Source organism: Aquarana catesbeiana, linkage group LG08, assembly GCF_042186555.1.
Source record: "Aquarana catesbeiana isolate 2022-GZ linkage group LG08, ASM4218655v1, whole genome shotgun sequence".
NCBI classification, from domain to species: domain Eukaryota; kingdom Metazoa; phylum Chordata; class Amphibia; order Anura; family Ranidae; genus Aquarana; species Aquarana catesbeiana.
The window spans coordinates 63,488,911-63,516,792 of NC_133331.1; the positions used below are offsets into that span (position 1 = coordinate 63,488,911).

Sequence of the window (27,882 nt, forward strand, 5' to 3'; positions counted from 1 at the left end):
GAAGATAGGAAAGATCTCCCTCTTACTGGCTCTGGCATAAGAGAAGAGCTTACGCACTTCTCTTTCACTGTGCCGGCAGGGAGATTTACGTTCCAGGGCCATATATATTTAGACACACACACATGTGTTTTTGAGCTTTAGGGTGCACACCCTAATGCAATAGGCTGCGCACACCTTTGCTGCCACTACAGAGCAATGAGCACAATTTACAGTGCTGGATATAGGAGGTAGTCCACTTTAATGGAGTACCTGTTGAAGCATAGCCTGCTCATAATGAGTTTACAAGAGGATGCTGTAGGTACATAAAGAAAAAACCCTTTGGCTGCAGGCAAACAGTCTCTACATTAATATTTAACATTACATATATAAAATAGTTCAATGGTCAGTCAAAAAAAAGTCAGTTAAGAGTCCTAAATGATGTGATGTGGGGTAAAAGGTCCATCCACTTAGGGCAAGCTTGTCCGGGAGGAAGTCAACTTGGTGGATACACATGCAAAGAAAGAGAGAAGGGAAAGAACCTCTAATGCCGCGTACACACGGCCGGACTTTCCAGCAGAAAAGGTCCGACGGAATCATTCCGTCGGACATTCCGATCGTGTGTGGGCTTCATCTGACTTTTTCTTTCTAAAATTCTGACGGACCTAGAAATAGAACATGTTTCAAATCTTTCCGATGGAATCAGATCCTATCGGGAAAACCATTCGTCTGTATGCTATTCCGACGGACCAAAAACGACGCAAAGGCAGCTATTGGCTACTGGCTATTGAACTTCCTTTTTCTAGTCCCGTCGTACGTCATCGCGTTCTAAACGATCGGACTGGTGTGATCGTGTGTAGGCAAGTTCGATTCAGCGGAACTCCGTCGGAAAGACCGTCGGGGTCTATTCTGACGGAGAGTCCCGTCGTGTGTACACGGCATTAGTGCAATAGATCAAGATTTATTGGAGCAATAAAACAGACACTCACATGGGTTACCTAAAAGCAGGAGGAGAGTGGCTGGCATTTCCTCCGGGCTGTGGGGCTGAACTGAGCCTCGTATAAGTGCCCTGATGGGACCCTGAGATGGTTTCCACACTTTAGAGCCTGCTTTTATCTAACCCAAGTAAGTGGCTTTTTTTATTGAAAAGACTGAAATATGCAGACCTGCCGGCTATGTTTTTCTAGCCTAGCTGCTGTGCCTGCATCACCAAGGGACCCCCAGTCCACCCATTATTCCCCTCTTATCAATGATTCAGTACAGGGACCAAGACGGGTCTGAAACAGGGGCCGGAAGGGGTAGCAGGTTCAGGGAGTAACTGATACAGAAGATACTGGTAAAGTACTTAGGTGCTATGGGGTTGATTTATTAAAACTGGAGAGTGCAAAATCTGATGCAGCTCAGCATAAAAACCAATCGACTTCCAGGATTTATTGACAGGGCTTTATTGAACAAGCTGAAGTCAGAACCTGATTGGCTACCATGCACAGCTGCACCAAATTTTGCACTCTCCTGTTTTAATAAATAAACTCCTATGTGACTCCTGAAGGGGGCTAAATAGCATCCCAACAGCCAGCATTAGGTGGTAACTAATCACTGAGATCTGCTGGCTGCAGGAAGACACTGGAACTCCACAATTAAATTGCAGGGGCCACAGTGCCACCAGCAGGTGTTCTAACTCCTGACAACATGACTAATGCCTAGGCATTAGTCCCCTGACCAACTACCAGGGCAAATGCACAGAATTAAGTGGTTATAGTAGCAGGTACATTTTTCAAGACTTTCATCCCAATACTCATTTACATGCGGGGTACCGTAGTATCAGGAATCTATATTACGGCGTAGGCGCTATTTAATGGTTCATATATGAAAAGTTCACTTTTTTCCATTCGACAGACAACACATACTTCTCTTCCACAAAAGGTATTAAAACATTAATCATCTAAGAGCCCAAATGAACCTTTTATGTACACTGAGCTGCGCTCTAAAAGCATATATATAGCAATTACCTGGCACAGTCTCTGGAGACTGTACCAGAACGTCATGCTCCAATATATATTTATAAAAAGAAGAAGATACAATATCATAAAAGTATTAGAATGTTGTGACCTTCTTGGGTTCTTCCAGCCATTCGAAAACTGTGAAGGCATAATAGGAGGTCTAGTTATTAAGTGCATGTCCAGCCAAAATATTGATTCTGCTTCCTGTTTGGTACATTGTGGGTAGGTTGCCATGGTAACAAGGTTGCCTGTCAGAGATTTTACTGGCTTTTGAGTATTTCTGGTGATCTTGCTATACTGTGTCTCATTGACACCCAGGATGACGCCTCTATTTTGTTGCCACCCCCCCCCCCCCCATCTCCTTTGGTTGCTAGGATGCTGTCAGAGCAACTAATGATACTGTGGCCTGATTGCCAGCATCCTAGCAACCAATGATGCTGTGTGGCTTTCCGTGATTGGTTCTTAGGATGCAGGTGGCTGGGTGACCTAGGGGTGTATTTACTAAAGGCAAATAGACTGTGCACTTTGCAAAGTTCAGATGCACTCTGCAAGTGCAGTTGCTCCAGAGCTTAGTAAATTAGGTAAAGCTTTACTTTGTAATGAGTACCCAATCACATGCAAGGAAAATTTTAAAAAAAACTGTATTTTTGCTTGCACATGATTGGATGATGTAAGTCTACTCATTTACTAAGCTCTAGAACAGCTGCACTTGCAGAGTGCAACTGCACTTTGCAAAGTGCACAGCCTATTTGCCTTTAGTAAATCAACCCCAAAGTGTTTTCAGTTGCTAAGATGCTAGTGGCTGGGCTGCAGTGTCATTGGTTGCTAGAAAAAAGGTGGTTGGGTCGAACATTTTCATTGGTTGCTAGCCTGCAGGCAGCTGGGCTGCATAGTGTCATTGGTTGCCAGGATGCATGTGACTGGGCCACACATTGTGATTGGTTGCTAGGACACAGGTGGCTGAACTGCACAGTTTCATTGGTTGCTAGGAGGATGCCGGCTGATCCACACATTGTCATTGGTTGATAGGAGTCAGGCTGCTGGGCTGCACAGTGTCTTTGGATGCTAGGAGGCTGGCAGCTGGACCACACATTGCCATTGGTTGCTAGGACATGGGTGGTTGGGCTGCACAGTGCCATTAGCTGCTTGGGGGCAGGTGGCTGGGCTGCACAGTGTCATTGTTTGCTAGGAGGCTGCCAGCTTGGCCACACATTGTCATTGATTGCTAGGAGGCAGGTGGCTTGGCTGCACAGTGTCATTGGTTGCTAGGAGGCTGCCAGCTGGGCCACACATTGTCATTGGTTGCTAGGAGGCAGGTGGCTGGGCTGCACAGTGTTATTGGTACTAGGAGACTGGCGGTTGGGCCACACATTGTCATTGGATGCTAGGACACAGGTGGCTGGGTTGCACAGTGTCAGGGAGGGGTGATGTTTTCAGGAAAATATGTACAGCACCCTCTGACCAGCCATGATCTGTCTGCATTGCATAGAGAAGCAAAGGGACTCAACAATGGCATTACTGCATATACATAAAATAAGAAAGAATAAAAGATTTTATTTTAAAATGTCAATAACATGTTGATGAGGGGGGAGAGAGGAACCAGGGAAGGCAGTAGCTTCCCTGGTGGTATTCCTGAGTGTGGCTCGGGGTTAAATTTCAGCACCATTAGCGATAACCCCAAGCCACACTTGGGATTACATCTCAGGATCCTGGTGCGGTATACTTACCTTGTCCCCAGGATCCTGCGATGTCCCCCCGCGGTGTCCGCGGGCTCTGTCCTCCGCCCGAAGCCTCTTTGTGCCGGGCTCCGTTCCCTGCGAGCGTCGCAATGCAGGGGGGCAGAGCCTGGCGGCAAATTCAAAAAAGTGAAAAATCATAACACATACAGTACTGTAATCTTACAGATTACAGTACTGTATGAAATTATTTCACATCCCTTTTGTCACTAGTGCTTTGTCCAATGCCCTGCATGCAGTTTTCTATTATATATACTGTTCTTTCTGCCTGGAAACTGAAGATTGTCCATAGCAACCAAAAAGTGTCCCTTTACGTCAAAAGTGGCTTTAGACCAGCTAGAAAACAGGGTTAGTAAAAAAGAACACTTGCAGAATTGAGGAAAGTGGGGAAATGTATTTTATTATTATTATATTATTATTTTTTATAATTATTTATATTTATTTATTATATTATAATTTATGATTTTGTGTTTCAAACTTCATCATACCCGGGATATCTACTAGACTCTTGGTGGACAGATCTAAGTGCGTTATTGCTAAGAATTACAGACCTACAATATAAAACGCCAAATTTCTATGCAAAATAATTGTACCGCTTTGAGACGCAAAAATCGGAAATGATCATACCTCCAGGGAGGTTAACATGGCAACATGTAACCAACGATATGCTCGCTTTAACGCACATTGACACAATCATTTACTTTGATTGGTCTGATTTTTATATCTTAAAAAAGAACATTTTGAAAAGATTATGAGCTCACTCTAAATTCAAAGGATTTTCCTAGATTGCAGGTCTTGTTGGTCTGTTCGTGTCTTCATCACAAGGAAGTTCAGTGATCTGGAAAAGCGCAGTAAATCTCACACATTGTACCAGTAAAAGGCTAAACGTATCACATAGTACATCTGCCATTGTCAGTTTTGGCTTGTAATTGCCCAGGGCTAGAAGTCAGCGCAGACAGTCGCCCCTGTCTTACTGCTAACATATCCGCTCTTTCTGCTTGAACTAACAACAAGAGAGGCCGGATAAAGCCAAGCGGGTTCCGGGATTGTGTCTGATCAAGGGATGCGTCTCTCTGATCTCTCAGCAAGGCTTGAAAACATCAGTACTAAACCTCCGTCAACCATCACACTGACACAAATACGTCCGCACGTCGTCTCTCCTTAAAGTGACATTAAACAATATCTTTATTCTCAAAAAAATTCTATACAAACCCACTATTTTATTGGCCCTGTAATCTATTTTTCATGCATTTGTTTTTATTTTATTTTTGTGCCTCCTTGTACCACCCATTGCCTCTCTTCACCCCTCACTTCTGCTTGTTCGGAACAAGCAGTGCACTTTAAATATGGTCATGTGCCCTACTCTATGAAGACCATTGGTGTGCACCCCGGAGCACAAACACACATACATGTATATCAGCCGAGCAGTGGACGGTGGCAGTAGAGCAAAGATTGGTGTCAGTAGTTTTTATTTTTATTATTTTTTTATATTTCATTTTTTTGCATAACTTTTTACAAGAAAATTTTTTTATTATTTTTTTATTTGGTGAAATATCGAGGGTCTAAACAGAACTCCGATGTCTCACTTTTGAGAAAGAGAAAAGGACTGAGGACAGAGCTTCCCCAGTCCTTTTCATTGCAGCCTCAGCTGCACTAGACAGTGAACGAATGGGAAGTGCCCTATGCTGAGCAGCTTCTTGTTCATTCATAAACAGAAGCATAATAAACATAGTTTACTATGCTTCAGTTAAGAATGAACGCAGGAGCGATCTGTACCGATCACTCACTGTGTTCATTCAGAAAAGGAAATGAAATCTTTACTGGCCCCTTCCGCCGCTCTCTATCCTGAAACATCCCCCGCAGTAGCCGACAGGAGAGGAGGGAAGCTGGCAGCAATACAAGGGGGAGACAAGGAGAAACGGCAGCGTACAGGGTGATTAAGGTGTGCCCAGGCACACCTGGCACACCCTGTGCACATGCCTATGATGCAGACTACAAATCCCATAGTCCACCTGGTGTGGGCGCCAGAGAGGGAGGCCACGTTCCTACATACTGTGGGTCCATGGAGAATGAACGTAGCCACCCTCCAACAGAAAGTCAGATCACAGCAGCAAAAAAAAAGAAATTTGGGGATTTGGAGGAGGCTGAAGCAATAGAAGGGACTTTTCTGAGTTAAAGCGGTATTAAACGCAAAACCAAAAATGTAATATATTGCAACTTGCCAACCGTTAGGTGTGGTGACTGCATTCGTTTTCCTTTCTTTGGCTTTTTTCCTTTTGTTTTTACTTGGGGATCTGGCCAGTGACACATCACCTGTATAAGCAAGACACAATTGGTGCTGTGCCGGACACATGAATAAAAACTGTTTCAGAAGAGCAATTCAGTCTGAATTATAAATATCAAAGATCAGCTCCCTACAAATCTTTATTGAAAATCAGATGTGTATTTTTTGTACATTAATATGGTGTAGGCAGAGTCAAAGTTGATTGAAACTAGCTTTCATTTTGTTCAGCGGTATCTGCATCCAAGGCTTTTTTTACTTACAGGTATTAGCAATAACAATTGATATATTTAATACTGATTTATAATAAAACTAGGCTTTTTCTTAGTGTTTCTTAGTGAATGTTATCAATCAGCATGCTATATCCCGCCCCCATAGTGTTTAGCAATAGGAGGACATTGAGGAGGAGGGAGGGGAGTGTCATTTACCACTGTGTATATGCCCACATGTGTGACTCTACAGTCATGTGGGCTGCACAGATAAAAAAATGAGCAAATGAAGAGCTTAGAAGGGAACTGAAATTGAGCATGCTCCGTAGAGGACACCAACTGGTCTACAAAATCTCAACCAGCAGTGAGGACATAGGGAAGATGGGACGGACAGCTGAAGCTGGATCAACCACGTATATTTAATTCTACAAATAACAAATGCTTTAGTGGCTTTGTGAATATGAACACCGTTATATGGCATGTACTGAGAGTTTTTCATAATTTAAGTTTAATGAGATTTTGGGGTTGCTTTACTAAAGGGAGATAGACTGTGCACTTTGCAAAGTGCAGTTGCCCTCCGCAAGCGCAGTTCCTCCAGAGCTTAGTAAATGAGCTAAAGCTTCACTTTACCAAGGCAACCCAATCATATGCATGGGAAATTAAAAAAACAGCATTTTTTCATGCACATAATTGGATGATGGAAGTCAGCAGAGTTTCTGCTCTTTTACTAAGCTCTGGAGCAACTGTTCTTGCATAGTGCAACTGCACTTTGCAAAGTACACAGTCTATTTGCCTTTAGTAAATCAACCCATAAAAAGCTACCTCAAAAATGGAAACCAGTGAGAGTAGTTGTGACATAGTAAGCAGAGAGTTTTTTTTTTTTATCCACGGGCTTCAGAACATGTGAGATGAGTGATGGCACGCCATGTATAAGAGGCTTCCCCTGCAGGCGTTCTATCTGCCTACACAGAGGTTCTTCCTGGGCAGTTTTCTTATCTCACTTGTACTGAACTGGAAGCCATGCTTACCATTCAATAATCCTGTCAGGAAATATCTCACACCTTCGACGTGGTGCTGGACTTTGATTTACGCCGGCGGCTGTACACTTTGCTTCCATGGAAATGTATATAAACTCCAAACTGTGTTTAAAAAATGAAGAATTAATTAATTGCTCTTTCTTGACTTTACGTGCTGCTTTGAAGGTCATAATAATCAGTTTGTAAAGCCAGTCTTTGATTTTCTAGCTCTTCTTCATGTGCATCTATTCTGAAGAATGGAGCTCCTAAGACTAAAGGCTACAAATATTTCTCCAATGTGTCTGTAGGGTGGTGGTCCTCAAAGGCGTACAAAGAAAAGAAGGGAACAAGCTCCAATGGGTCCACCAGAAAAATAAGAGGAGAGATGGGAGAGCCCTTATAGTGCAGTAGATGGTGTCTGTTTGTAGTATATGTTCCCTATAAAGATTAATGTATGCAAGGAAAGCTACAACTTGTAATGGGTGGGGTTGCAAATGACCCAGTTGTATGGTAGACTCAACCTTCCTGAGTGAATGTCTCCACACAAAAAAAAAGGTAGATTGCTCTGGGTGCCTTGGGGAACTCAGTCCATGGTCCATCAGGGGGGTGGTAAACTGGACACAACAGAGAGGGGGCGCACCAGCCTAGTGCATTATATTAATGTAACATTTATTGTAAGATAAAAATAAATCTACTCACAAAAACCATATCAAAGATCATCAAAATATCAGAGTTAGTTGTTCTACTCAGCGTGCTCCAGGGCTTTGGAGGACACTGCCTGGATCTCAACTGGCATGTTTCAAGAATAGTACCTTCTTCCTTAGTCATAAATGGCTTACATGTTTATAACGTTGTACCCTTTTCCTCGAGGGATCTGGGTGGAGTCCTCCCAAGCTCAAGAGCATGTGGAGTAGACCGTCTAATTCTGATATTTTGATGAGCTTTGTCTGATATGGTGTTTGTGAGTAGATTCATTTTTATCTTACAATAAATGTTACATTAGGATAATGCGCTAGGTTGATGCACCCTATCTCTGTTGTGTTCTTGTAGAACGTTTTTTGGGCTCCCCAGGCCTAAGAGGGCAGCAAAGAGTGGTGCATCCATATTTCTAGTTGAGAAGTGGATGTATATAAAGACCTAGAGCCAGATCACCACCACAGTAATGTGTTTTGTCTTGGAGTGGTAAACTGGTTTATAGAAGAGAAAATGTCCTGTCAACTGTGTGAATAGCATAGCTGTCAATAATGATATTTGTTGAAGTTTATCAATGGGTGGAAGTCAATAGTCTTAACATGGAATCTATTTTTTTTTAACACCAAAGATGTGGTTCATACCTAAACTATGCCTCAGTTTAACAGTTGTAATGTATCTGATAGGAAGCCAAGATGATGAGAGACGTTGCCTATGAAGAAATTTAAGCACTGTAGTTCGCCGCCATTCCACGGGCAGCTGCAGTTTTAAAGCGTGACATGTTAGGTTATTATTTACTCGGTGTAGCATCATCTTTCACATTATACAAAAAAATTGGGCTAACTTTAGTGTTTTGTTTTTTTGTTTTTTTACGTGAAGGAGCGTCAGAATGTCAGAAGTGTCAGAATTGGCCCGGATGGCAAGGGGTTAATTTTTTTTTCTTATTTATTTTACGTTTTATTTTTACACTGTCCCTTTCATTTCTTTTTTTTTTTTTTTTTCATCTGATCACTTTTATTCCTATTACAAGGAATGCAGACATCCCTTGTAATAGAAGTAAGGATGACAGGTCCTCTTTATGGAGAGATCTGGGGTCCAAAATACCCCATATCTCTCCTTTACCTCTAAAAACTAAAGATCCAATATATATATATATATATATATACATAATATATATATATATATATATATATATATATATAGTTCTTTTGATCTTTTGCTTAAAAAAAAAAAAGTTTACTTCCAGGCTGGACCGGAAGTGGCGTCATGACGTCGCTCTGGTTGTCCAAGGCCATAGAGGCAATCATAGGAGGATCTACTCTTTATCACCCCTGGGACTAGCCGGCCACACTGTCGGATCGTTTCTCGGGCGAACGGTAAGCCCGAGAAACACCGGCGAGCATTTGGGAGAGGGACGTCCCCTCCCGATGCTTCTGAAAAGCATTCCAGTGGCTCATGAGCCACTTGGACCGCTTTATTGGGAAAGCCAGCCGCCGATTGAAAAAAACAAAATGAGGTCATGGCTGATATCTTCAGCCACAACTTCAAAGCCACAACGTATATATTTGTATTGTGAACAATAAACCTAATTTTTTTTCTTATCTACAGACCGGTATTTCTCTAGTACGCACAGTGATACGATTTTAGCCAAATTTGTCATTTTGGTGACATTCATTGGATAAGACAACCTTACATGTATTGTATATGGTAATTTCTAGGGGGCATGTAAACAAATAAATATTGTAAACCATACCATAATAAAATATATATTTGTTATTGCTTTTCAATCTTAATGTGCCAAAAATGGTCAATGAAGTTGTACAGTATATAGAAGATGTTACAATATTCATACAGGCAATGTTTTTAACATATCATAAATTTACCTCCATATATAACTACTGCTCAGCAGACTAACATATTAGTTTCTAGATGTTAGTCTGCTGAGCGATGGGTATTTGAGGTTATATATGGAGCTATAATTATGATATATTGAAACATCTGCTGTACACAACTGTATGAACCTTTTTATGCGATTTTAAGATTCATCAGCAATAAAAAAAATATTTTATTATGTTATGATTTATGATATTTACTTGCCACCTAAAAATCCTATATACAATACATATGAGGTTTTCTTATTAAATGTTTTTGGGGGGATGTGGTGCCTAGATAAATCACCTGCCCAATATACTTGCTGTAGTTACATGAAATGCATTGGAGTCAATATCTGGTGAAATGAAAGTTTATGTAAACCACAAATCTTTTTTTTTTTCAGTTTGGCATAATGAGGTTGATTTACTAAATGTCGTCAGGCTATTGTTTTAGGCCATGTCTTGTTCTGGTGGAATGTTTGAGGGCTATTGTTTAGTCTATTTTTGGTCAAATGTTTTTAGGCTGTTTTGTGAAAATCTTTTTTCCTTTGCTCAAATGTTCTTGAACTATTAGTAAGCTATTTTTGGTTGAATCTTGCTTGGTTATATTTGGTCCAATTTTGTTGGGCTATTGTTTTAAACTATTTTCTCTTCTGCTTAAATGTTCTTGAGCTAATGGGGTTATTTACTAAAGGAAAATCCACTTTGCACTGCAAGTGCACTTGGAAGTAAAGTAGATCTGAGGGGGACATGCAAGGAAAATAAAAAACAGCATTTTAGCCTGCACATGATTGGATAATAAAATCAGCAGAGCTTCCCCTCATTTCAGATCTACCCCTTAGATTTAGAGCGACTGCACTTCCAAGTGCACTTTTTGTGCAATTTCAAGTGCACTTGCAGCGCAAAGTGGATTTGCCTTTTGTAAATAACCCCCATTGCTTCAGGCTATAGGGTTGATTTACTAAAGGCAAATCCATTCTGCACTACAAGTGCATTTAAAAGTGCAGTCGCTGTAGATCTGAGGGGAAGAGCTGAAATGGGGGGAAGCTCTGCTGATTTTATCATCCAATCATGTACATGCAAAAATGCTGATTTTGTATTTACCTGGCATGTTCCCCTTAGATCTACAGCGACTACACTTCCAAGTGCACTTGTAGTGCAAAGTGGATTTGCCTTTAGTAAATACCTCCCTTTGTTTTCTCCTTCTTGGATGTTCTCAAACTATTATTTTAGGCTATTTTCTCTTCTGCTTGAATGTTCTTGAGCATTGTTTTAGGCTATTTTCTCTTCTGCTTGAATGTTTTTGAGCTATTGTTTTAGGCTATTTTCTCTTCTGCTTGAATGTTCTTGAGCTATTGTTTTAGACTATTTTCTTTTCTGCTTGAATGTTGTTGGGCTACTGTTTTGGCTATTTCCTCTTCTGGTTGAATGTTCTTGGGCTATTGTTTTAGGCTATTTTCTCTTCTGCTGGAATATTCTTGGGCTATTGTTTTAGGCTGTTTTCTCTTCAGCTTGAATGTTGTTAGGCTACTGTTTTGGCTATTTCCTCTCCTGGTTGAATTTGTTTGGGCTATTGTTTTAGACTATTTTCCCTTCTGATTAAATGTTCCTGGGCTATTGTTTTAGGCTATTTTCTCTTTTGCTTAACCTCTCTGGCGGTATGATTATTTCGGATTTTAGGTGCTGAAAGCGGTACCATTATTTTGCATGGAAATTTGGCATTTTATATTGTAGGTCTGTAATTCTTAACAATAACACACTTAAATCTGTCCAAACAAGAGTCTAGTAGATATCCCGGGTATGATAAAGTTTGAAACACAAAAACATAAATTATAATACAATAAATAAAAATAAATAATTAAAAAAAATAAAAATAAATAGTAAAAAAATAAATTACCCCACGATTCACTATCGCTCAATTCTGCAAGTGTTCTAATTTATTATTGCTGTTTTCTAGCTGGTCTAAACCCATTTTTGACGTAAAGGGACACTTTTTGGTTGCTATGGACAACCTCCAGTTTCCAGGCAGAAAGAACAGTATATATCACATAAAACTGCATGCAGGGCATGGGCCAAAGCACTGGGGAAAGAAGGGAAGTGAAATCATTTCATACAGTACTGTAATCTGTAAGATTACAGTACTGTATGTGTTATGATTTTGACATTTTTTTGAATTTGCCGCCAGGCTCCGCCCCCGTGCGTCGCGACGCTCGCAGGGAACGGAGCCTGGCACGGAGAGGCTTCGGGCAGAGGACACAGCCGGCGGACACTGCGGGGGACATCGCAGGATCCCGGGGACAAGGTAAGTAATGCCACACCAGGATCCTGCGATGTAATCCCGAGTGTGGCTCGGGGTTACCGCTAATGGTCCTGATTTTTAACCCCGAGCCACACTCGGGAAAACCGCCAGGGAGGTTAAATGTTCTTTAGCTATTGTTTTACACTATTTTGTCTTCTGCTTGAATGTTCTTGGGCTATTGTTTTAGGCTACTTTCTCTTCTGCTTGAGTTTTGTTAGGCTATTGTTTTAGGCTATTTTCTCTTCTGTGCAAATGTTCTTGGGTTATTGTTTTAGGCTCTTTTCTCTCCTGCGTTAATGTTCTTGGGCTATTGTTTTAGGATATTTTTTCTTCTGTGCGAATATCCTGAGCTATTGTTTTCGGCTTGAATGTTCACTTTGCAAAGAATACTCAATCACATGCTGGGAAAAAAAATAATTTTTGATTGCACATGATTGGATGATGGAAGTTAGCAGAGCTTCGCCTCATTTACTAAGCTTTGGAGCAACTGCTCTTGCAGAGTGCAGCTGCACTTTGCAAAGTGCACAGTCTATTTGCCTTTAGTAAATAAACCCCTATAAGTGTTGCCGCTAAATCACGTGATCCAACATCAGCAAAATAATATGTATGTGAAGAAGTGCAGGGCAACCAAATAATACACAAATTAATCAATACATAATACAAAGTAATCAATGTATAACTTCATATTTCCACAAAAAATCTACTTATATATGTCTGTGCATTAAATAAATATCCATATGTCACCTAATGTTACACAGATTTAGAGGAGATGGACTTTGGTATAATATAATTTAAAAGGATCGTAAAGTCTTGTTTTTTGTTGTTTTTTTTTTTTTAAATAACAAACATGTTATACTTACCTCCTCTGTGCAGTGGATTTGCATAGAGCAGCCCTGATCCTCCTCTTCTCGGGTCCCTCTTCGCTGCTCCTGGCCCCTCCCTCCTGTCGAGTGCCTCCACAGCAAGCAGCTTGCTATGGGGGCAACCGAGCCGAGTCACAGCTCCTTATGTCCATTCAGACACGGATCCCGCCCCGGCCCCAACCCTCTCTCTTCTGATTAGTTAACTGACTTTAATGGACAGCCACGGGAACCAATGGCGCCACTGCTGTGTCTCAGCCAATCAGGAGGAGAGTCCCAGACAGCTAAGACACTCGTGGACATCGCTGGATAAAGATGGGGCTCAGGTAAGTAATTAGGGAGTTCTGGGGAGGCTGCTACACACTGAAGGTTTTTTATCTTAATGCATATAATACATTAAGATAAAAAAAACCTTCTGCCTTTACAACCACTTTAAATTTGTGGTAATATGAATTCATATATGCATTGATTTATTTATTTATTGATTACTTTGTATTATGTATTGATTGATTTGTGTATTCTTTAGTTGTGCTGCAATTCTTCACATATACGGTATATTATCATTTTAGGCCATTTCCTCTTTTGGTTGAATGTTCTTGGGCTATTGTTTCAGGCTTTTTTCTCTTCTGCTTGAATGTTATGAAATTTTAGAGTATTATTGAATATTAAGAAAATAAAATTTCAGACATAATAAAAACATTTGCAAAGGTATTTGCAACTGTTGTGCAAACGCGGATACATTCACTATTCTTTTATATAAATAGACCCAATAGATTGAATAATACATTTTAGCCCCCGTTCACACTGAATCCATCACTTGAAGTTGCACAATTTCAAAACCGCGGGTCAGTGTGACTTTAGGTGTGACTTGTCCGACATCTGAGCGACCTTATGCACAGATGTCTATGCAAGTTGTGCAGGAACCCTTTTTTCACAGCACAGTTGCACCAATTTAAACAGTTCCATTGCCGACAATAGGGTGTGATTTGTCATGTGAATTGGACCTGTCAAATAACATGACAAGTCAAACCGGTGTAAACGGGGCTTAGGGTAACATACAATTTAACTTCGGGAACTGTATGGTCTTACACCCCTAGGGTGTCACATGTACAGTTGTGCACTAGTACTTTAGCACCTAGCTCTGATTGGTCTACTGGCCCAATTAGAGGGACCTTGTTCTGTATTCAGTGAGGGGGTAATATAAGAAAGGATTACATTTATTCTTGCACATGTGTTAGTTCAGGATGGTCCTCAGTAGTTTTGAGACGCTGGCAGCTGTGGCATTTCTATGTAGGTTTTCAAAAGGTTTTTCGAGAATAAATTGATTTTGAGCACATCTGTGTTCTTTTTATTATAATTCAACAAATTGGGTTTGAAAATGTAATCTTTCATCTTTTTTCCTTTCTCTTGATATCACCTGAGAGCTCTACTGGGAGGCTGAACATTCCAGCCAGTACAACGTTCCTCTATGATAGCTGATTAAAGGAATCTGCAGACATCTTCAAACACACTTCAAAAACAAGAAACCCATCTCAATAAAACAACCAAATTCTGGTTAGATAAATAATATACATAGTGGGGGGGATTTACTAAAACTGGAGCACTCAGAATCTGGTGCAGCTGTGCATGGTAACCAATCAGCTTCTAACTTCAGCTTGTTCAATTAAAGTGATACTAAAGTCAATTTTTTTTTTCTTTTAAATAAAAAACATGTTATACTTACCTGCTCTGTGCAGTGGTTTTGCACAGAGCAGCCCAGATCCTCCTCTTCTCGGGTCCCATGCTGGCGCTCCTAGCCCCTACTGTTGAATGCCCCCACAGCGAGCAGCTTGCTATGGGGGCACCGGAGCCGAACTGCAGCTCTGCCTGTCCTTCAGATATGTAACCGTGGTTTGACCCGGCCCCCTCTCTCATCTGAATGGCTCACTGACTTTGACTGACAGCAGTGGGAGTCAGTGGCACTGATGCTGTGTCTTAGCCTTGACCTCAATAAATTGTTTTTTTCAGGACTTTCCCGATACCTGAAATCCTTACCTTAAGGGTTACTCCTGGGTAAAAATGTTGAGAAAGACTGTTCCAAACTAGAGAATAACCACTTGAAGGCCAGGCCTTTTCTGGTACTTTTTGCATGTTTTCATGTAACAATTAGTATTTTTTTGTTAGAATATTTCTTAGAACCCCCAAATATTAGAGTTGGGCTGAACACCCTCTGGTTTTGTTCGTGTCATAACTCTTGAACATCGCAAAAGTTTGAAACCCGAACCCCATTGAAGTCAATGGGACTCGAAATTGAAAAATCAAAGGTCCCCATTTTGAAGGCTTATATGCAAGTTATTGGCCCTAAAAAGGGGCATGGGGGTCTGGTTTCTGCCCTTGGGGACATGTATCAATGCAAAAATATTTTTTTTTAAATATAGTTTTTACAGGAGTAGTGATTTTAATTATGCTTAAAGTGAAACAATAAAAATGAAAAAATAATTTAAATGAATCCTGTCCCCTTAGTCTGCCTGTAAAGTGGTGCATCTGTGTCATGTATGGAACCTGCTACAGCAAAACTGACATTTATAAAGAAAAAAGAAATTACATTTAAATTTCCGGCAATACAACACTTATGCCGGCAATTCAAAAATGTTTAAAAAGTGGCGTGGGGGTCACCCAATCCATAACAGGCTCTTTGAATCTATAAAAAGGTACAGGGGTGATGCCTGCAGCTGTGGGCATCATACTGGTATAACTACTGGAGCTGAAGTGGGTAAAGAAGTCCCATCAAATTTTTCTTTACTCGCTGTCCTGGTGACAACGGTCTCACAGACGTAGCCTCCCTGGCGTTTTTCCCGAGTGTGGCTGGGGGTTAAAATTCAGGACCATTAGCGGTAACCCCGAGCCACACTCGGGATTACATTGCAGGATCCTGGTGTGGCTTTACTTACCTTGTCCCCCAGATCCTGTGATGCGGATGCGGAGCCTGGCGGCAAATTCAAAAAAGTGTAAAATCATAACAGATTACAGTACTGTATGAAATTATTTCACATCCCTTTTGTCCCCAGTGCTTTGTCCTATGCCCTGCATGCAGTTTTATGTTATATATACTGTTCTTTCTGCCTGGAAACTGGAGATGGTCCATAGCAACCAAAAAGTGGCTTTAGACCAGCTAGAAAACAGCGATAGTAAATTAGAACACTTGCAGAATTGAGCGATAGTGAATCGTGGGGAAATTTATTTTATTATTAATTTTTTTATTATTTTTTTTATTATTTATTTTTATTTATTATATTATAATTTATGTTTTTGTGTTTCAAACTTTATCATACCCGGGATACCTACTAGACTCTTGTTTGGACAGATTTAAGTGTGTTATTGTTAAGAATTACAGACCTACAATATAGAACGCCAAATTTCCATGCAAAATAATTGTACCGCTTTCAGGACCTCAAATCGGAAATAATCATACCGCCAGGGAGGTTAAAGTGAGCTAAAATCTGCAACAGGAACACAAAACAATACAGACATGTTCTATTATAGCCTTCCCCTCCTCAAATTAAAAATAAAGAAAGAAAGTAAAATGGTGATACTGTTGGAGAATTTTGTTCACTTGCTATCTGGTGAAATTATTTTCACTGTGAAGTAAGGGGAAATCTCTCTAAAGGTGGAGGCAAAACCAAGTTCTATTCCTTCCCCAACTGATCTCAAAGTAAAAAAAAAAAAAAAGTTTTTGGCGGACATGTTTTTTATGGATCGTCTATCAGGTGTGCACGTCCATCATCTTTAAAAAAAAAAAAACAAAGCAAAATTTACCTTCTACTCTCCCTAGGCTGTACAAACCCCATTTGTTTTTGGATGGATTAAACCTTGAAGACTCTCAGGCGATGCAATCCGTCTCTGTCTATAAATACATCACCTTCACAACTCAATTTGTGTCAACTTCAAAAACCTGAACTCAAGCGAGCATGCCAGCCCAATAAGCCCAAGCTGCTAATCGCCCACCGCCTGGCAGGAGCCTCACACGGTATGCTCCAGAGGCGCAATACACCCCCGCCTCCCCAGGTTGATGGATCTGGAGCACCTGCAGAATACTATCCAGTTCTTGGATCACAGAAGATCATCCTGTACACAGATCAGTGTGTTTGATCTTGCCAGGGAGTCTCGTTTGCAGAATGTGATTGTGGGATTAGTCGGCTCCTTATTTCGGTGGGCTGAGCAATACCTTTCTTGGCTCGCAGGCACCGACAATATATTAGTATAATTTTAATGTTGATGCTTAGACCTGCCTGTACTGTAATGTTTAAAATTGCACTAACACGTTTTCCAAAGGCAGCCACACAAACAAAAAGCTTTTTTTTCTAGCTGAGCATTATATTGCAGGACTAACTTTTGCAGGCTGAGACCTTGACAAAAGTTTAGCCATCTCCAGCATTAAAGAGAAACTATAATAGTTTGGGGTCTATTTCATTTTATTTTTTAAGTTTTTCTATTGTCTTACATACATTTTTTTTTACTAGCCATATACTGTACAGTCCTTGTTTTACAAATAAACCTTTTACAGATGACAATCAATTCCCAGAGTATTGTGGGTTATCTTGGGACAGCAGAGCAAAGCAGCTAGCTTTGTACAGTGCCTTGAAAAAGTATTCACACGCATTGAAATTTTCCACATTTTGTCATCTTACAACCAAAAATGTAAATTTTATTGGGATTTTATGTGATAGACCAACCCAAGGAGGCATATAATTGTGACGTGGAAAGAACATGATAAATGTTTTTCAAAATTTTTTACAAATAAATATGTGAAAAGTGTGGTGTGCATTTGTATTCAGCCCCCCTGAGTCAATACTTTGTAGAACCTCCTTTTGCGGCAATTACAGCTGCAAATCTTTTTGGGGATGTCTCTACCAGCTTTACACATCTAGAGAGTGAACTTTTTGCTCATTCCTCTTTACAAAATAGCTCAAGATTTGTCAGATTGCCACTGATGTGATGTGTGTGTGTGTCTCCCTTCAGGAGATCCCCTCGACCCAGTATTCGATGGTTGGCTTTGGCTGATCTAGAAGAACGGGGTCTGCCAGGCCTTCTGGCTAGGCAGACCAATCGTACCCTACGTTCAGGGGGGGACTGACCATTGAGCCACTCAGGCACTGCCCGAGGGCCCCGGGCCACTAGGGGGCCCCATCAGGGTTGCCAGCCTCAGTAAAACCAGGGACAGTATGTATAAATCTGTGTTTTTTTTACATCTGTCTGTGTATACTGTGTGTACATGTATGTGTATACTGTGTGATTGTATACTGTGTGTGTGTATACTGTGTGGCCCCATAATCTCTGATTGCCTGGGGGCCCCATAATCTCCTATTGCCCGGGGGCCCCATGAGTTATCAGTCTGCCCCTGCCTACTTTCCTGTCAGGAACCCTGCGCCCCGGGGAATCAGGGAGAGGTCCTACCTACTTTTTAGTGTGTGTTTCACATGCACTTTTTTTTGTTCACTTAATGTTTTTTTCTGTTGTTAGGTTTTCAAACCAAAAAAAAACAAGAAAAAATACTGCGCTACCATTAAATTAATATACCCCCCAAAAAGCAGCAGTTAAACAGTGAGATGTGCACCAAAAATACCAAAAGAAAAAGAAATAACCGCGCTGAATTGTATATAAGTAAGATATGTGAAATAATCTTCTAATCATGTCCCAAAAATTTCTGTAGAAAAATTCATATGTGTATGTGAAACATAGCGATAATCAGAAAAATATAAAAAACTATGCATAAAACTGTAAACCAAAAAGTGATGTCCATATGTAGTGGATGGGAATCCTTATATATAATAATAGACCAGAATCAGTCCCAGAGAGAAACCCATGAATGGACACAACCAGACTTGGTGGTAAAGATGAGAGAGACACCACACTCAGAGATCCGTCACCACATAAATATAGCGCTTACCACAAGGCAAGCAAAAAACAGCCTGTGTTCCGTCCTGGTATGGGAAATCCAGCTGGTGTGACCCACAGTTAAACCCACAGGTGCTTTTTTACCATTAATATTCTTTTACAATGGCTTTTGAAATTTATAAATGCAGCAAATTAGAAATTGCATGAAAGGATTAGTACTGGGAAACACTTTTTGAACGATAAGGTCTCATGCACACGGGACGTTAAAATAACGTTATGAAAACGCCAGTAGCTTTGCAGTGAGTTTTTTTTTAATTTTTCAACGTTTTTGCAATAGCGTTTTTTAGCGTTTATTAGCGTTTTTTAGCATTTTTCTGCGTTAGCGTTCTTTAGCGTTTTTTTTTTTTTTTTCAAAAATTTTTTAATTTTTTTTCAATGGATCAAAAACGTTAAAAACCGTTGGTGAGCGACGGTTTTGAGCGTTTTTGAGCGTTTATCAGCGTTAGAGCATTTTTACAGCTGAAAAACATCTCTCAGAACCCACTGGTCCTGGGTTTTTTTTACAGCTTAAAAACGCCTATGCTATTTGCAGCTCAAAAACGCCTAGGTGGGCATGAAGCCATAGACAGGCGTTTTTTTAAGCTGCAAAAAACACTCAAAAAAGCGGCTGTAAAAACGTCCGTGTGCATGAGGCCTCAATAGTGTATTTCATATACAACTATGTAGATCAGATCAAAATGATGGACAAATGAGTAAGAAAGAGGGACAGAGGGACTTTGTTCCAAATGAGGGTTGCCTCTATGAACTGTTTCTTTTAAACTAACACTGATCATAGTAGCTAAAAGGGGATTTTTTTTTTTTTTTTACTTTTGTCATTTTTTATTGTCTATAGATTGCTTTCAAAAATAAGATAATTTTCAAGAAAATAACACCAAAGGAAAACCTTTTTTGTCAAAAAAGGATGATATGTGCATTACTTTGTTATGTTAAAGTTACACTAAACTCTATTTAAGGTATTTGCAAATCTTATCTTTCATCACAAATCCCCCACAAATAATTGTATTGCTCATTTTAGGACAGTGGGTTGGAGTTATACAAATCATAACGCTATGCTGCTATGGCCAGCTGTACAGCATGGTCCACTCTCTGATCAGAGACCTTGTTTCAGATAATAAAATTACAAAGTGTAGGCATTGTTCATATTGAATAAAACAAATCTTTATATGTAGGGTGAGGATCAAGCTTTTCAGCATTCCCCGTGCCAAATTTAGTTTATTATGTATTCCTGGCACCCCTGTCACGCTGCAGAGAACCTGAGTACACAAGACATACATCAAACTGTTTGATTATCCTGGCCGGGTTTCAGTGCTTGCTCTAAATTTTACAGTGACAATAATGTTATGATGCATAAAAGTAAACTAAGGTGGAACTATTTTTTATGGTTCCCAACTGTCCCTCTTTCAGAGACAGCCCTGTGTCTTTGGAGGTTTGTCCTTGGAAATGTCCCAGAGTAATATTTTCTAAATTGCACAAGCTTCATACATGGTGGGTTGTCCACTGAACATACTGTACCACTAGTTATAGAGGATTTCATCATGTGCTGTATATGTGTCATAGTGGACTGTATGCACTGATAGAGACCAGAGTCTAGGACATACAGGAGCATACCTGAGGCTTTGTGAACACACTGGTTTTACAGGGGCACTCAGGTGGTTACTGGAGTTACAGTACACGGGATGCTGTGGGGTTGCTGAAGTCACAGGGTGACACAGGATGCTCAAGGGTCACTGGAGACACAGGAGCACACAGGGGTCACAGAGTCACTGTAGGCACAGGAGCACACAGGGGTCACAGAGTCACTGGAGGGACAGGAGCAATGGGTTTACTAAAGACACTGGGGTCAATATAGTGCTCAGGTGTCACAGAGTCACAGAAGGCACATATGTGCTGAGGATGCTGGGGTTACTGGGGTCACTGGATTGTTCATTGGTCACAGAGGCACATGAGTGCTAGGGTCACTGGAGACACTGGGATCACTGGAGTATTCATTGGTCACAGAGGCACAGGAGTTCTGAGGTTACTGGAAACATTGGGATCACTGGAGTGCTCAGGGGTCACAGAGGCACTGGAGCGCTAAGGCCACTAGAGACACTGGGATCACTGGAGTGTTCATGGGTCACAGAGGCACAGGAGTACTAAGGTCACTGGAGACACTGGGATCACTGGAGTGTTCACGGGTCACAGAGGCACAGGATTGCTAGGGCCACTGAAGACACTGGGATCACTGAAGTATGCAGGGATCACAAAGGTACAGGAGAGCTAGAGTCACTAGAGACACTGGTATCACTGGAGTGCTCAGGGGTCACAGATGCACAGGAGCGATAGGGCGCTGAAGACACTGGAATTACTGGAGTGTTCACGGGTCACAGAGGCACAGGATTGCTAGGGCCACTGTAGACACTGGGATCACTGGAGGATTTCTGGATCACAAAGGCACAGGAGCGCTAAGGTCACTAGAGACACTGGAATCACTGGAGTGTTCACAGATCACAGAGGCATAGGAGCGCTAGGGCCACTGGTGACACTGGGGTCACTTGAACATTTAGGTGTTACAGAGGCACACAAGCTCTGTAGTTACTGGAGACATTGGGATCACCCGAGTTCTCTGAAGTCACAGATTCATAGGAGCACTGTTGTCACCGGAGAGACACTAGGATCACTGGAGTGGACAGAGATCAAAGAAACAATAAAAAGATTGGAGACACTGGGGTTAGTGGAGATTTTAGGAGTCACAGAGGCACAGGAGCACTGGGGTCACCAGAGACACTTTGTTCGCTGGAGTTCTCAGGGGTCATCGGAGTGCACAGGGATCACAGGAGTTCTCAGGGGTCATAGAGGTACAGGAGCACTGGAGTCACTGAAAACATTGGGGTGACTGAAGTGCATAGGGTTCACAGGAGGCACACTTGTACTGGGGTCACTAGAAACCCTGCAGCTGGGGCTGAGCTTAGGTGTAAAGTGATGTGCTGCTTAAACGCAGAGCTGCTTCACCATTTAAAGCCACTGCCAACCAGGAGAGTTGTCTCCTAATTGACCATGATACAGATGCTCTGGGTAAAACCTGGAGGTTACAGTGGCCATACACTGGAGAAGGAACCTGGCATTGGAATGGAGAAGTAAGTTTGACAATATGCACTTGGAACAGCTCACATGTGGCACCCTTATGCATGCATCTATGTTCCACTATCAAATAAATGAAATTAATACAAATCTGTGAGTCCAGCAGTGTCAAATGACCAAACTGCAGGAGAGGCATGGTTCCAAACAACATCAGTTGTCAAATAAAAAAGCTTTTTTGCAGGTTGGGGCTGGGTTCCCCATTGGTCGAAGTAGGCCTATGCCTATAAACAGGTGGATTTTCTCCGCTGTCCCTCCTGCGGGCCCAGGACCTGTATGGCATGTGTTGCTAGGTGGAGGGGAGGGAGACCAGTAAAAATCTATTCACTGATCTCACCGAGCTGCAAAAAAGAACAGAAGCATTGTGTATCACTTTGCTTCTGGTTTCAGGAGTCATTTTCCCTGGCTGCTGTGACCAGGGGGAAGCTAATGTGCGCTCCATTAACTTTAATAGATGGCACATGAGACATCAGGGGTCTCTTTAAAGAGATAAAATAAATTAGATCACATAGGGGACTTTTTGTCTCTACGTGAGTTTTAGTGAGAAAAATAATTGTCAAAAAAATAAGTTACACCCAAGCACCTAAACCAGCTCCAAAAAACATTTTTTTTAGCCTGCCCACCCTGTCCAGCCCCCACATACATGCATACAGTATATGAACGTAAACAAACCAGTCAGGGGAGCCTATGTACGAAAATGTCTCTTGCACTACACGTATTACATATTGCCATGCATGCTGGAGTGAGAGCAATCATTTTAGGCTCATAAAGATAACGCTGTACTATGACCTCCAATAACAAAAGGTCATGGGTATTTGGTGAGTGCTGCTTACTATTAGGATGAACTCAGGTGTTCTCCAAACTCTTCTCTAGTTGAAAAACAATAATGCAGACAGGTTAGCAGGTACTGTATCTAGAACAGTTATTCCTATGATGTATATATAATTGAATTTTTGCTGTGTTTCTGTTTTATGATAGCTGGCTGCTTTTCATGATCCGGAAACATTCTTTGTAGAGAAAAAAGAACTAGCTTCTTTCAATAAGTATTTCCTATAGATAGTTGTTCTATGGTTTCTTTATGCATGTCACCACATGTTGTATTTTTCATTCTGCTCACCTGAATGGTAGGCGAGGCATAATCAGTGTCATTCTCAGATTGTTTGAATAATGATGGGCATTCTTTGAAGCAGCAGACAGCACAAGGTGTCTTTAGCATGAAATGTCTTTCGGTAAAGTGTCTTTGTCCAGCTGAGTGTTCTGAGAAGAAAAAAAGGCTGATAGAATGTGTGTAATGTACACAGCTACGTGTTTGGAAGACCAAGACCTAGACTAGGAGACACAATAGGCCCAGAGCCTTCTGACATTTCTCATGCATCAAAAACATAAAGCTGATTTGTGGCCAGGCGAAGGACATTCAACATTTTATTTACAAGCAATACCAAGCAACCAAAACACTTTAAAACAAGCCATTACTCACCTCTGTAGCTGCAGCCACTGTGGAGTAATTAATTTGCAAATTTCACAAGAGAAGCGCTGAAATTGTTTAGATGGGGTCTCGGCACTCTGCTTTCCTCTGTTTGTACATGCCTCCTTTTTGTTTACATTACTGATTAGAAGGTTGCCAAGTCATTGCTAGGAGAGGGGAGCAGAGTGAGTTGCGTGAGTCATTATTGGGAGGTGGATCAGAGTTGAAGGGTCATTGTTTGGAGGGGGAGTAAGGGAAGCTGAGCTGCTGAGTCACAGGCAGATGATGAATCAGAGCTGCCAAGTCATTGTTTGGAGGGGGAGTATGGGGAGCTGTGCTGTTGATGTACTGCTGGGGAGTGGATCAGACCTGCCAAGGTAATACTAGTAAAGGGAACAAGAGGTGAGGGGACAAGGCAAGGGAACTGAGCTGCTAAAGTGAAAGTGTTTCTGCTAAAGTAAGAGGAATAAGATTATTCCCGCGCTATCATATATGGAGGACGGCTAAAAACGGGAAAAGCTGCTAGCAACGATTCAGGTACACACCTAACCTTCAAAGAAGCAAGTATAAAAATAAATGATGCAGCGCTAATCCACACTAAACAACCATGTGTAGGAAAGTGAATATAAAATCCCAGTAACAAATGTAAATATCGTAAGAGAAAATCAAAAATAAGTAAAACCAAATTAGGTGACAACAAGTGACAAAATACAAAACCTAATAATAATCAGAATAATAAATAAGTGTAGGTCATAGGAGACTCTACGTGATAATATAAATCTACCATCAAAGTGATAACACCATCAGATAAAACATATAAAAATAAATAAAGAGGAATGGTATACAATTTATGCAAATGACGCTGCAGAAAGTGACACTGTGAAAAATGTGCAATAAGCAATGACAGTAGTAGGGGTATAAACCCCTTATCAATAAGTGACAAATGTGCAAAAAACACCCATCCAAGTGGGTGGGGAATAATAAATAATAAATGTCCCAAACATTAAGGTGCAAACAGTGCTAAACACAGAAAGTCCTTAGAAACTGAAATAGGTGACAGCAACGGTTTAGCATGCGGCCGTTGTAATAAACGTGCTCAACGTGGGTAACATCATAAGTGTCTTCATGTAAAAACACACAGGTGGGTAGTGGCCCCTTACCTTAAGGTAATAGGGCATGCGCATATGGTCAATAAGCCTTAGGGGTGTCCACCTAGGGGCTCCAGCGCATCCCTCACGGTCCTGGATCCGGGATGTAATCCCTCAGGTGTGATGCAGGGGGGGGGGGGGGGGATCATATAAAAGCAAGAAGGGTCCCAATAGTGTGATAACGTTTAAACCAATCACTTTTATTGTTAATAAAACATAGGGTACTCACATCAAAGTTTTAAAAACAGCGCTTTTATCCGACGAGCGGCGAGCTCGTATACCTCTGGCAGTCTCTGTAGCCTGTCTCGTCCAGGACCGTGAGGGACGCGCTGGAGCCCCTAGGTGGACACCCCTAAGGCTTATTGACCATATGCGCATGCCCTATTACCTTAAGGTAAGGGGCCACTACCCACCTGTGTGTTTTTACACGAAGACACTTATGATGTTACCCACGTTGAGCACGTTTATTACAACGGCCGCATGCTAAACCGTTGCTGTCACCTATTTCAGTTTCTAAGGACTTTCTGTGTATAGCACTGTTTGCACCTCAATGTTTGGGACATTTATTATTTATTATTCCCCACCCACTTGGATGGGTGTTTTTTGCATATTTGTCACTTATTGATAAGGGGTTTATACCCCTACTACTGTCATTGCTTATTGCACATTTTTCACAGTGTCACTTTCTGCAGCGTCATTTGCACAAATTGTATACCATTCCTCTTTATTTATTTTTATATGTTTTATCTGATGGTGTTATCACTTTGATGGTAGATTTATATTATCACGTAGAGTCTCCTATGACCTACACTTATTTATTATTCTGATTATTATTAGGTTTTGTATTTTGTCACTTGTTGTCACCTAATTTGGTTTTACTTACTTTTGATTTTCTCTTACGATATTTACATTTGTTACTGGGATTTTATATTCACTTTCCTGCACATGGTCGTTTAGTGTGGATTAGCGCTGCATCATTTATTTTTATACTTTCTGCTAAAGACTTTGAAGATAAATTACTCCACAATGTGTGCCGCTATAGTGGGCAGTAAGGGATTTTTAAAAAAGCTTACTTATTGTGTCTTATGAATATGCAACTATTCAAATGTCTGTAACAAGCTACAGTTCTACTTTAAAGCTTAACTCAAGGTGAAGCATGATGGAAATTTACCTTAAAGAAAGAAAACATCACTTTCTTTACTGCCAAAGTTAAACAAATATCAGACGGGACCACACAAAAGAGTCTTTTGTGGTTAACAAAGATACCCCGTGGTGCTTGTTCAAACTTTCACTAATAAAATGTAAATTTAGAGTTTTCACAGTGCGTACACATTCTAGGCTTTTTTTTTCTTCTTTGCAACATATATTTGAAAATATGTTTTATTCAATATGTGTGTACCTTTGTTGTTATTTTCAATATAGTATTTTGTACATTTGTAGAGTCTGCATTTATTTTTATTTGCCCTCTTCTTCCTCCTCTCCTTTCCTTTCTCCCCCCCCCCTTTGCTTTTTGCTGTATTCCCCACTCCGACTTCTCACCTTCCTTCTTGTCCCCTCTTCCTTTTCCCCTTTTTCCCTCCTTCCTTCCCCTCTCCTCCTCTCTCAAGCTCTCCTCCCCCCATTCTTCTGCTTCCCTCCTCCCTTCCCTTTCCTCCCCTCTACCTCCTCCTCTCATGTCTTCTGTGATGCTCCCTTCCCTTCCCCTCCTCTTGCTCTCTTCTCCCCATTCCGCTCCACCCCTCTTCTCTTTCCTCTCCTCCCCTCTTCTCCCTTCCGCTCCCCTCTCCTCCTCTTTTCTCTGAGACTCTCCATCCTTCTCCTCTCAACCTCATCTCTCTACTGTATCTGTTTTCTCCCCATTCCTCTACTGCCTTTTTCACTTTCCGCTCCTCCCCTCTACTCTGTTCCAGTCTCCTCTTCTCCTATCTGCTCTGATGGTCTCCTCTCCTCCTATCATTCTCTCTTTTCTGCCTTTTGTTTCCTCCCTTACCATCATCTCTTCTCTCTGTTGCTCTTCGCTCTCCCCTTCCTTCTTCTTCTTTACCTTTTTTCTCTCCTCTCCTTCCTTCTTCCTTTTTCTAACCTCCCTGTCCTCTTTTTTCTCTTTCCTTCTTTCTTTCTCTTACCTTTCTACGTCCCTCTCTCTCCCTTCCCCTCTACACGCTTTAGAGCTTAGTGTGTAGTGGACTGTGCCAAATGTCTTTCCTGTACACCATTGTCATTCACCTTTGGAACAAATGATTCCACCTCTTACAAACTGTCCCAATCCCCCTCCATCAACGTCACAGCCTGCTCCATTCTCTTCATTTGTATTGCGCGCCCATTAACCAAACTCTAACTTCCCCAGCGGGTCATCTCCATTTTGCAGTTAACAGATGGTAATTGTTTCAGACGGTGCTGAGATTTTTCCTCTCTCTCTCTCCTTGTTGCCTGCAGGTGATACTAATCCTGACAAAGCTCTACGATTACAACTTGGGCAGCATAACGGAGAGCTCGCTGTGGAGGTACGTCTTTAAACTATGCTTCTAATTGCTCTGTTACTTCAAGATGAATTTGGTGGCGGAGGTCTTTTAACACAGAGTAATTGGACATGTGGGACGTTGGATGACAGCTGTCCCCAGGCTGTATTAATTTTCTCCTCTCATGTGCTGCGACAACGTTCCATTGGCTTGTTCAGTGTTGAAGTATTTGAGCCCCAGAGGTGCCGTAACCAGAGACACCTATCTTGTTTCATTGTGTCTGTTGCTGTAACACCTTAACTGATTCTGATTTACTCTGGAAGGAGGTTGAAATCTCCATAAACGACACAATGGGAGATCATCTGTATTCTGGAGAACGTTTATGTTTTACAGCTGAAGAAGTGTTGAGGTCTACTTTAAAGGGTAACTGTATTTTGCCCACATTGGACAAAGTAACTAGTTTACTTTATTGCAGGTTAATTTACATACCATTTATTCCCCCACCTTTCTCTTCTCTCACCCAAGAAATACCAGTTACTTCCATATATACTGTAAAACACTTGGTACTTGCCTGCCCAGGATTTAAGACTAGATGCCCTAGTGGCTGATCACCAAGCCAGGTTAATGACAAATGGGGTGGGGAATATGCACAGATCCTTTGAGAGATTCAACTTTGCTTACCCAGATAGCAAGCAATTGTGCTGCAAGTTTGAAAATGATTAGCTAAGCTCTTGCTAGACTTCCCAGGCTTCACAAGTTTGTTGCACAATTGCAGCAAGTCCACATTGCATGACTTCAGATCCACTTTCTTTGCAAACATT

General features: G+C 41.3%; 1 protein-coding gene across 9 annotated transcripts in view; it reads left to right on the top strand.

The window, feature by feature from the left end:
- The window catches only part of SORCS1 (sortilin related VPS10 domain containing receptor 1), a 1,093,315-nt gene that overhangs the window by 272,065 nt on the left and 793,368 nt on the right, over window positions 1-27,882 (top strand). For all 9 annotated transcript variants that reach the window (XM_073595916.1, XM_073595919.1, XM_073595918.1 and 6 more), the window contains exon 2: window positions 27,039-27,106. In XM_073595916.1, coding sequence (XP_073452017.1) covers window positions 27,039-27,106 — 68 coding nt within the window. The remainder of the gene's footprint in view (window positions 1-27,038; window positions 27,107-27,882) is intronic.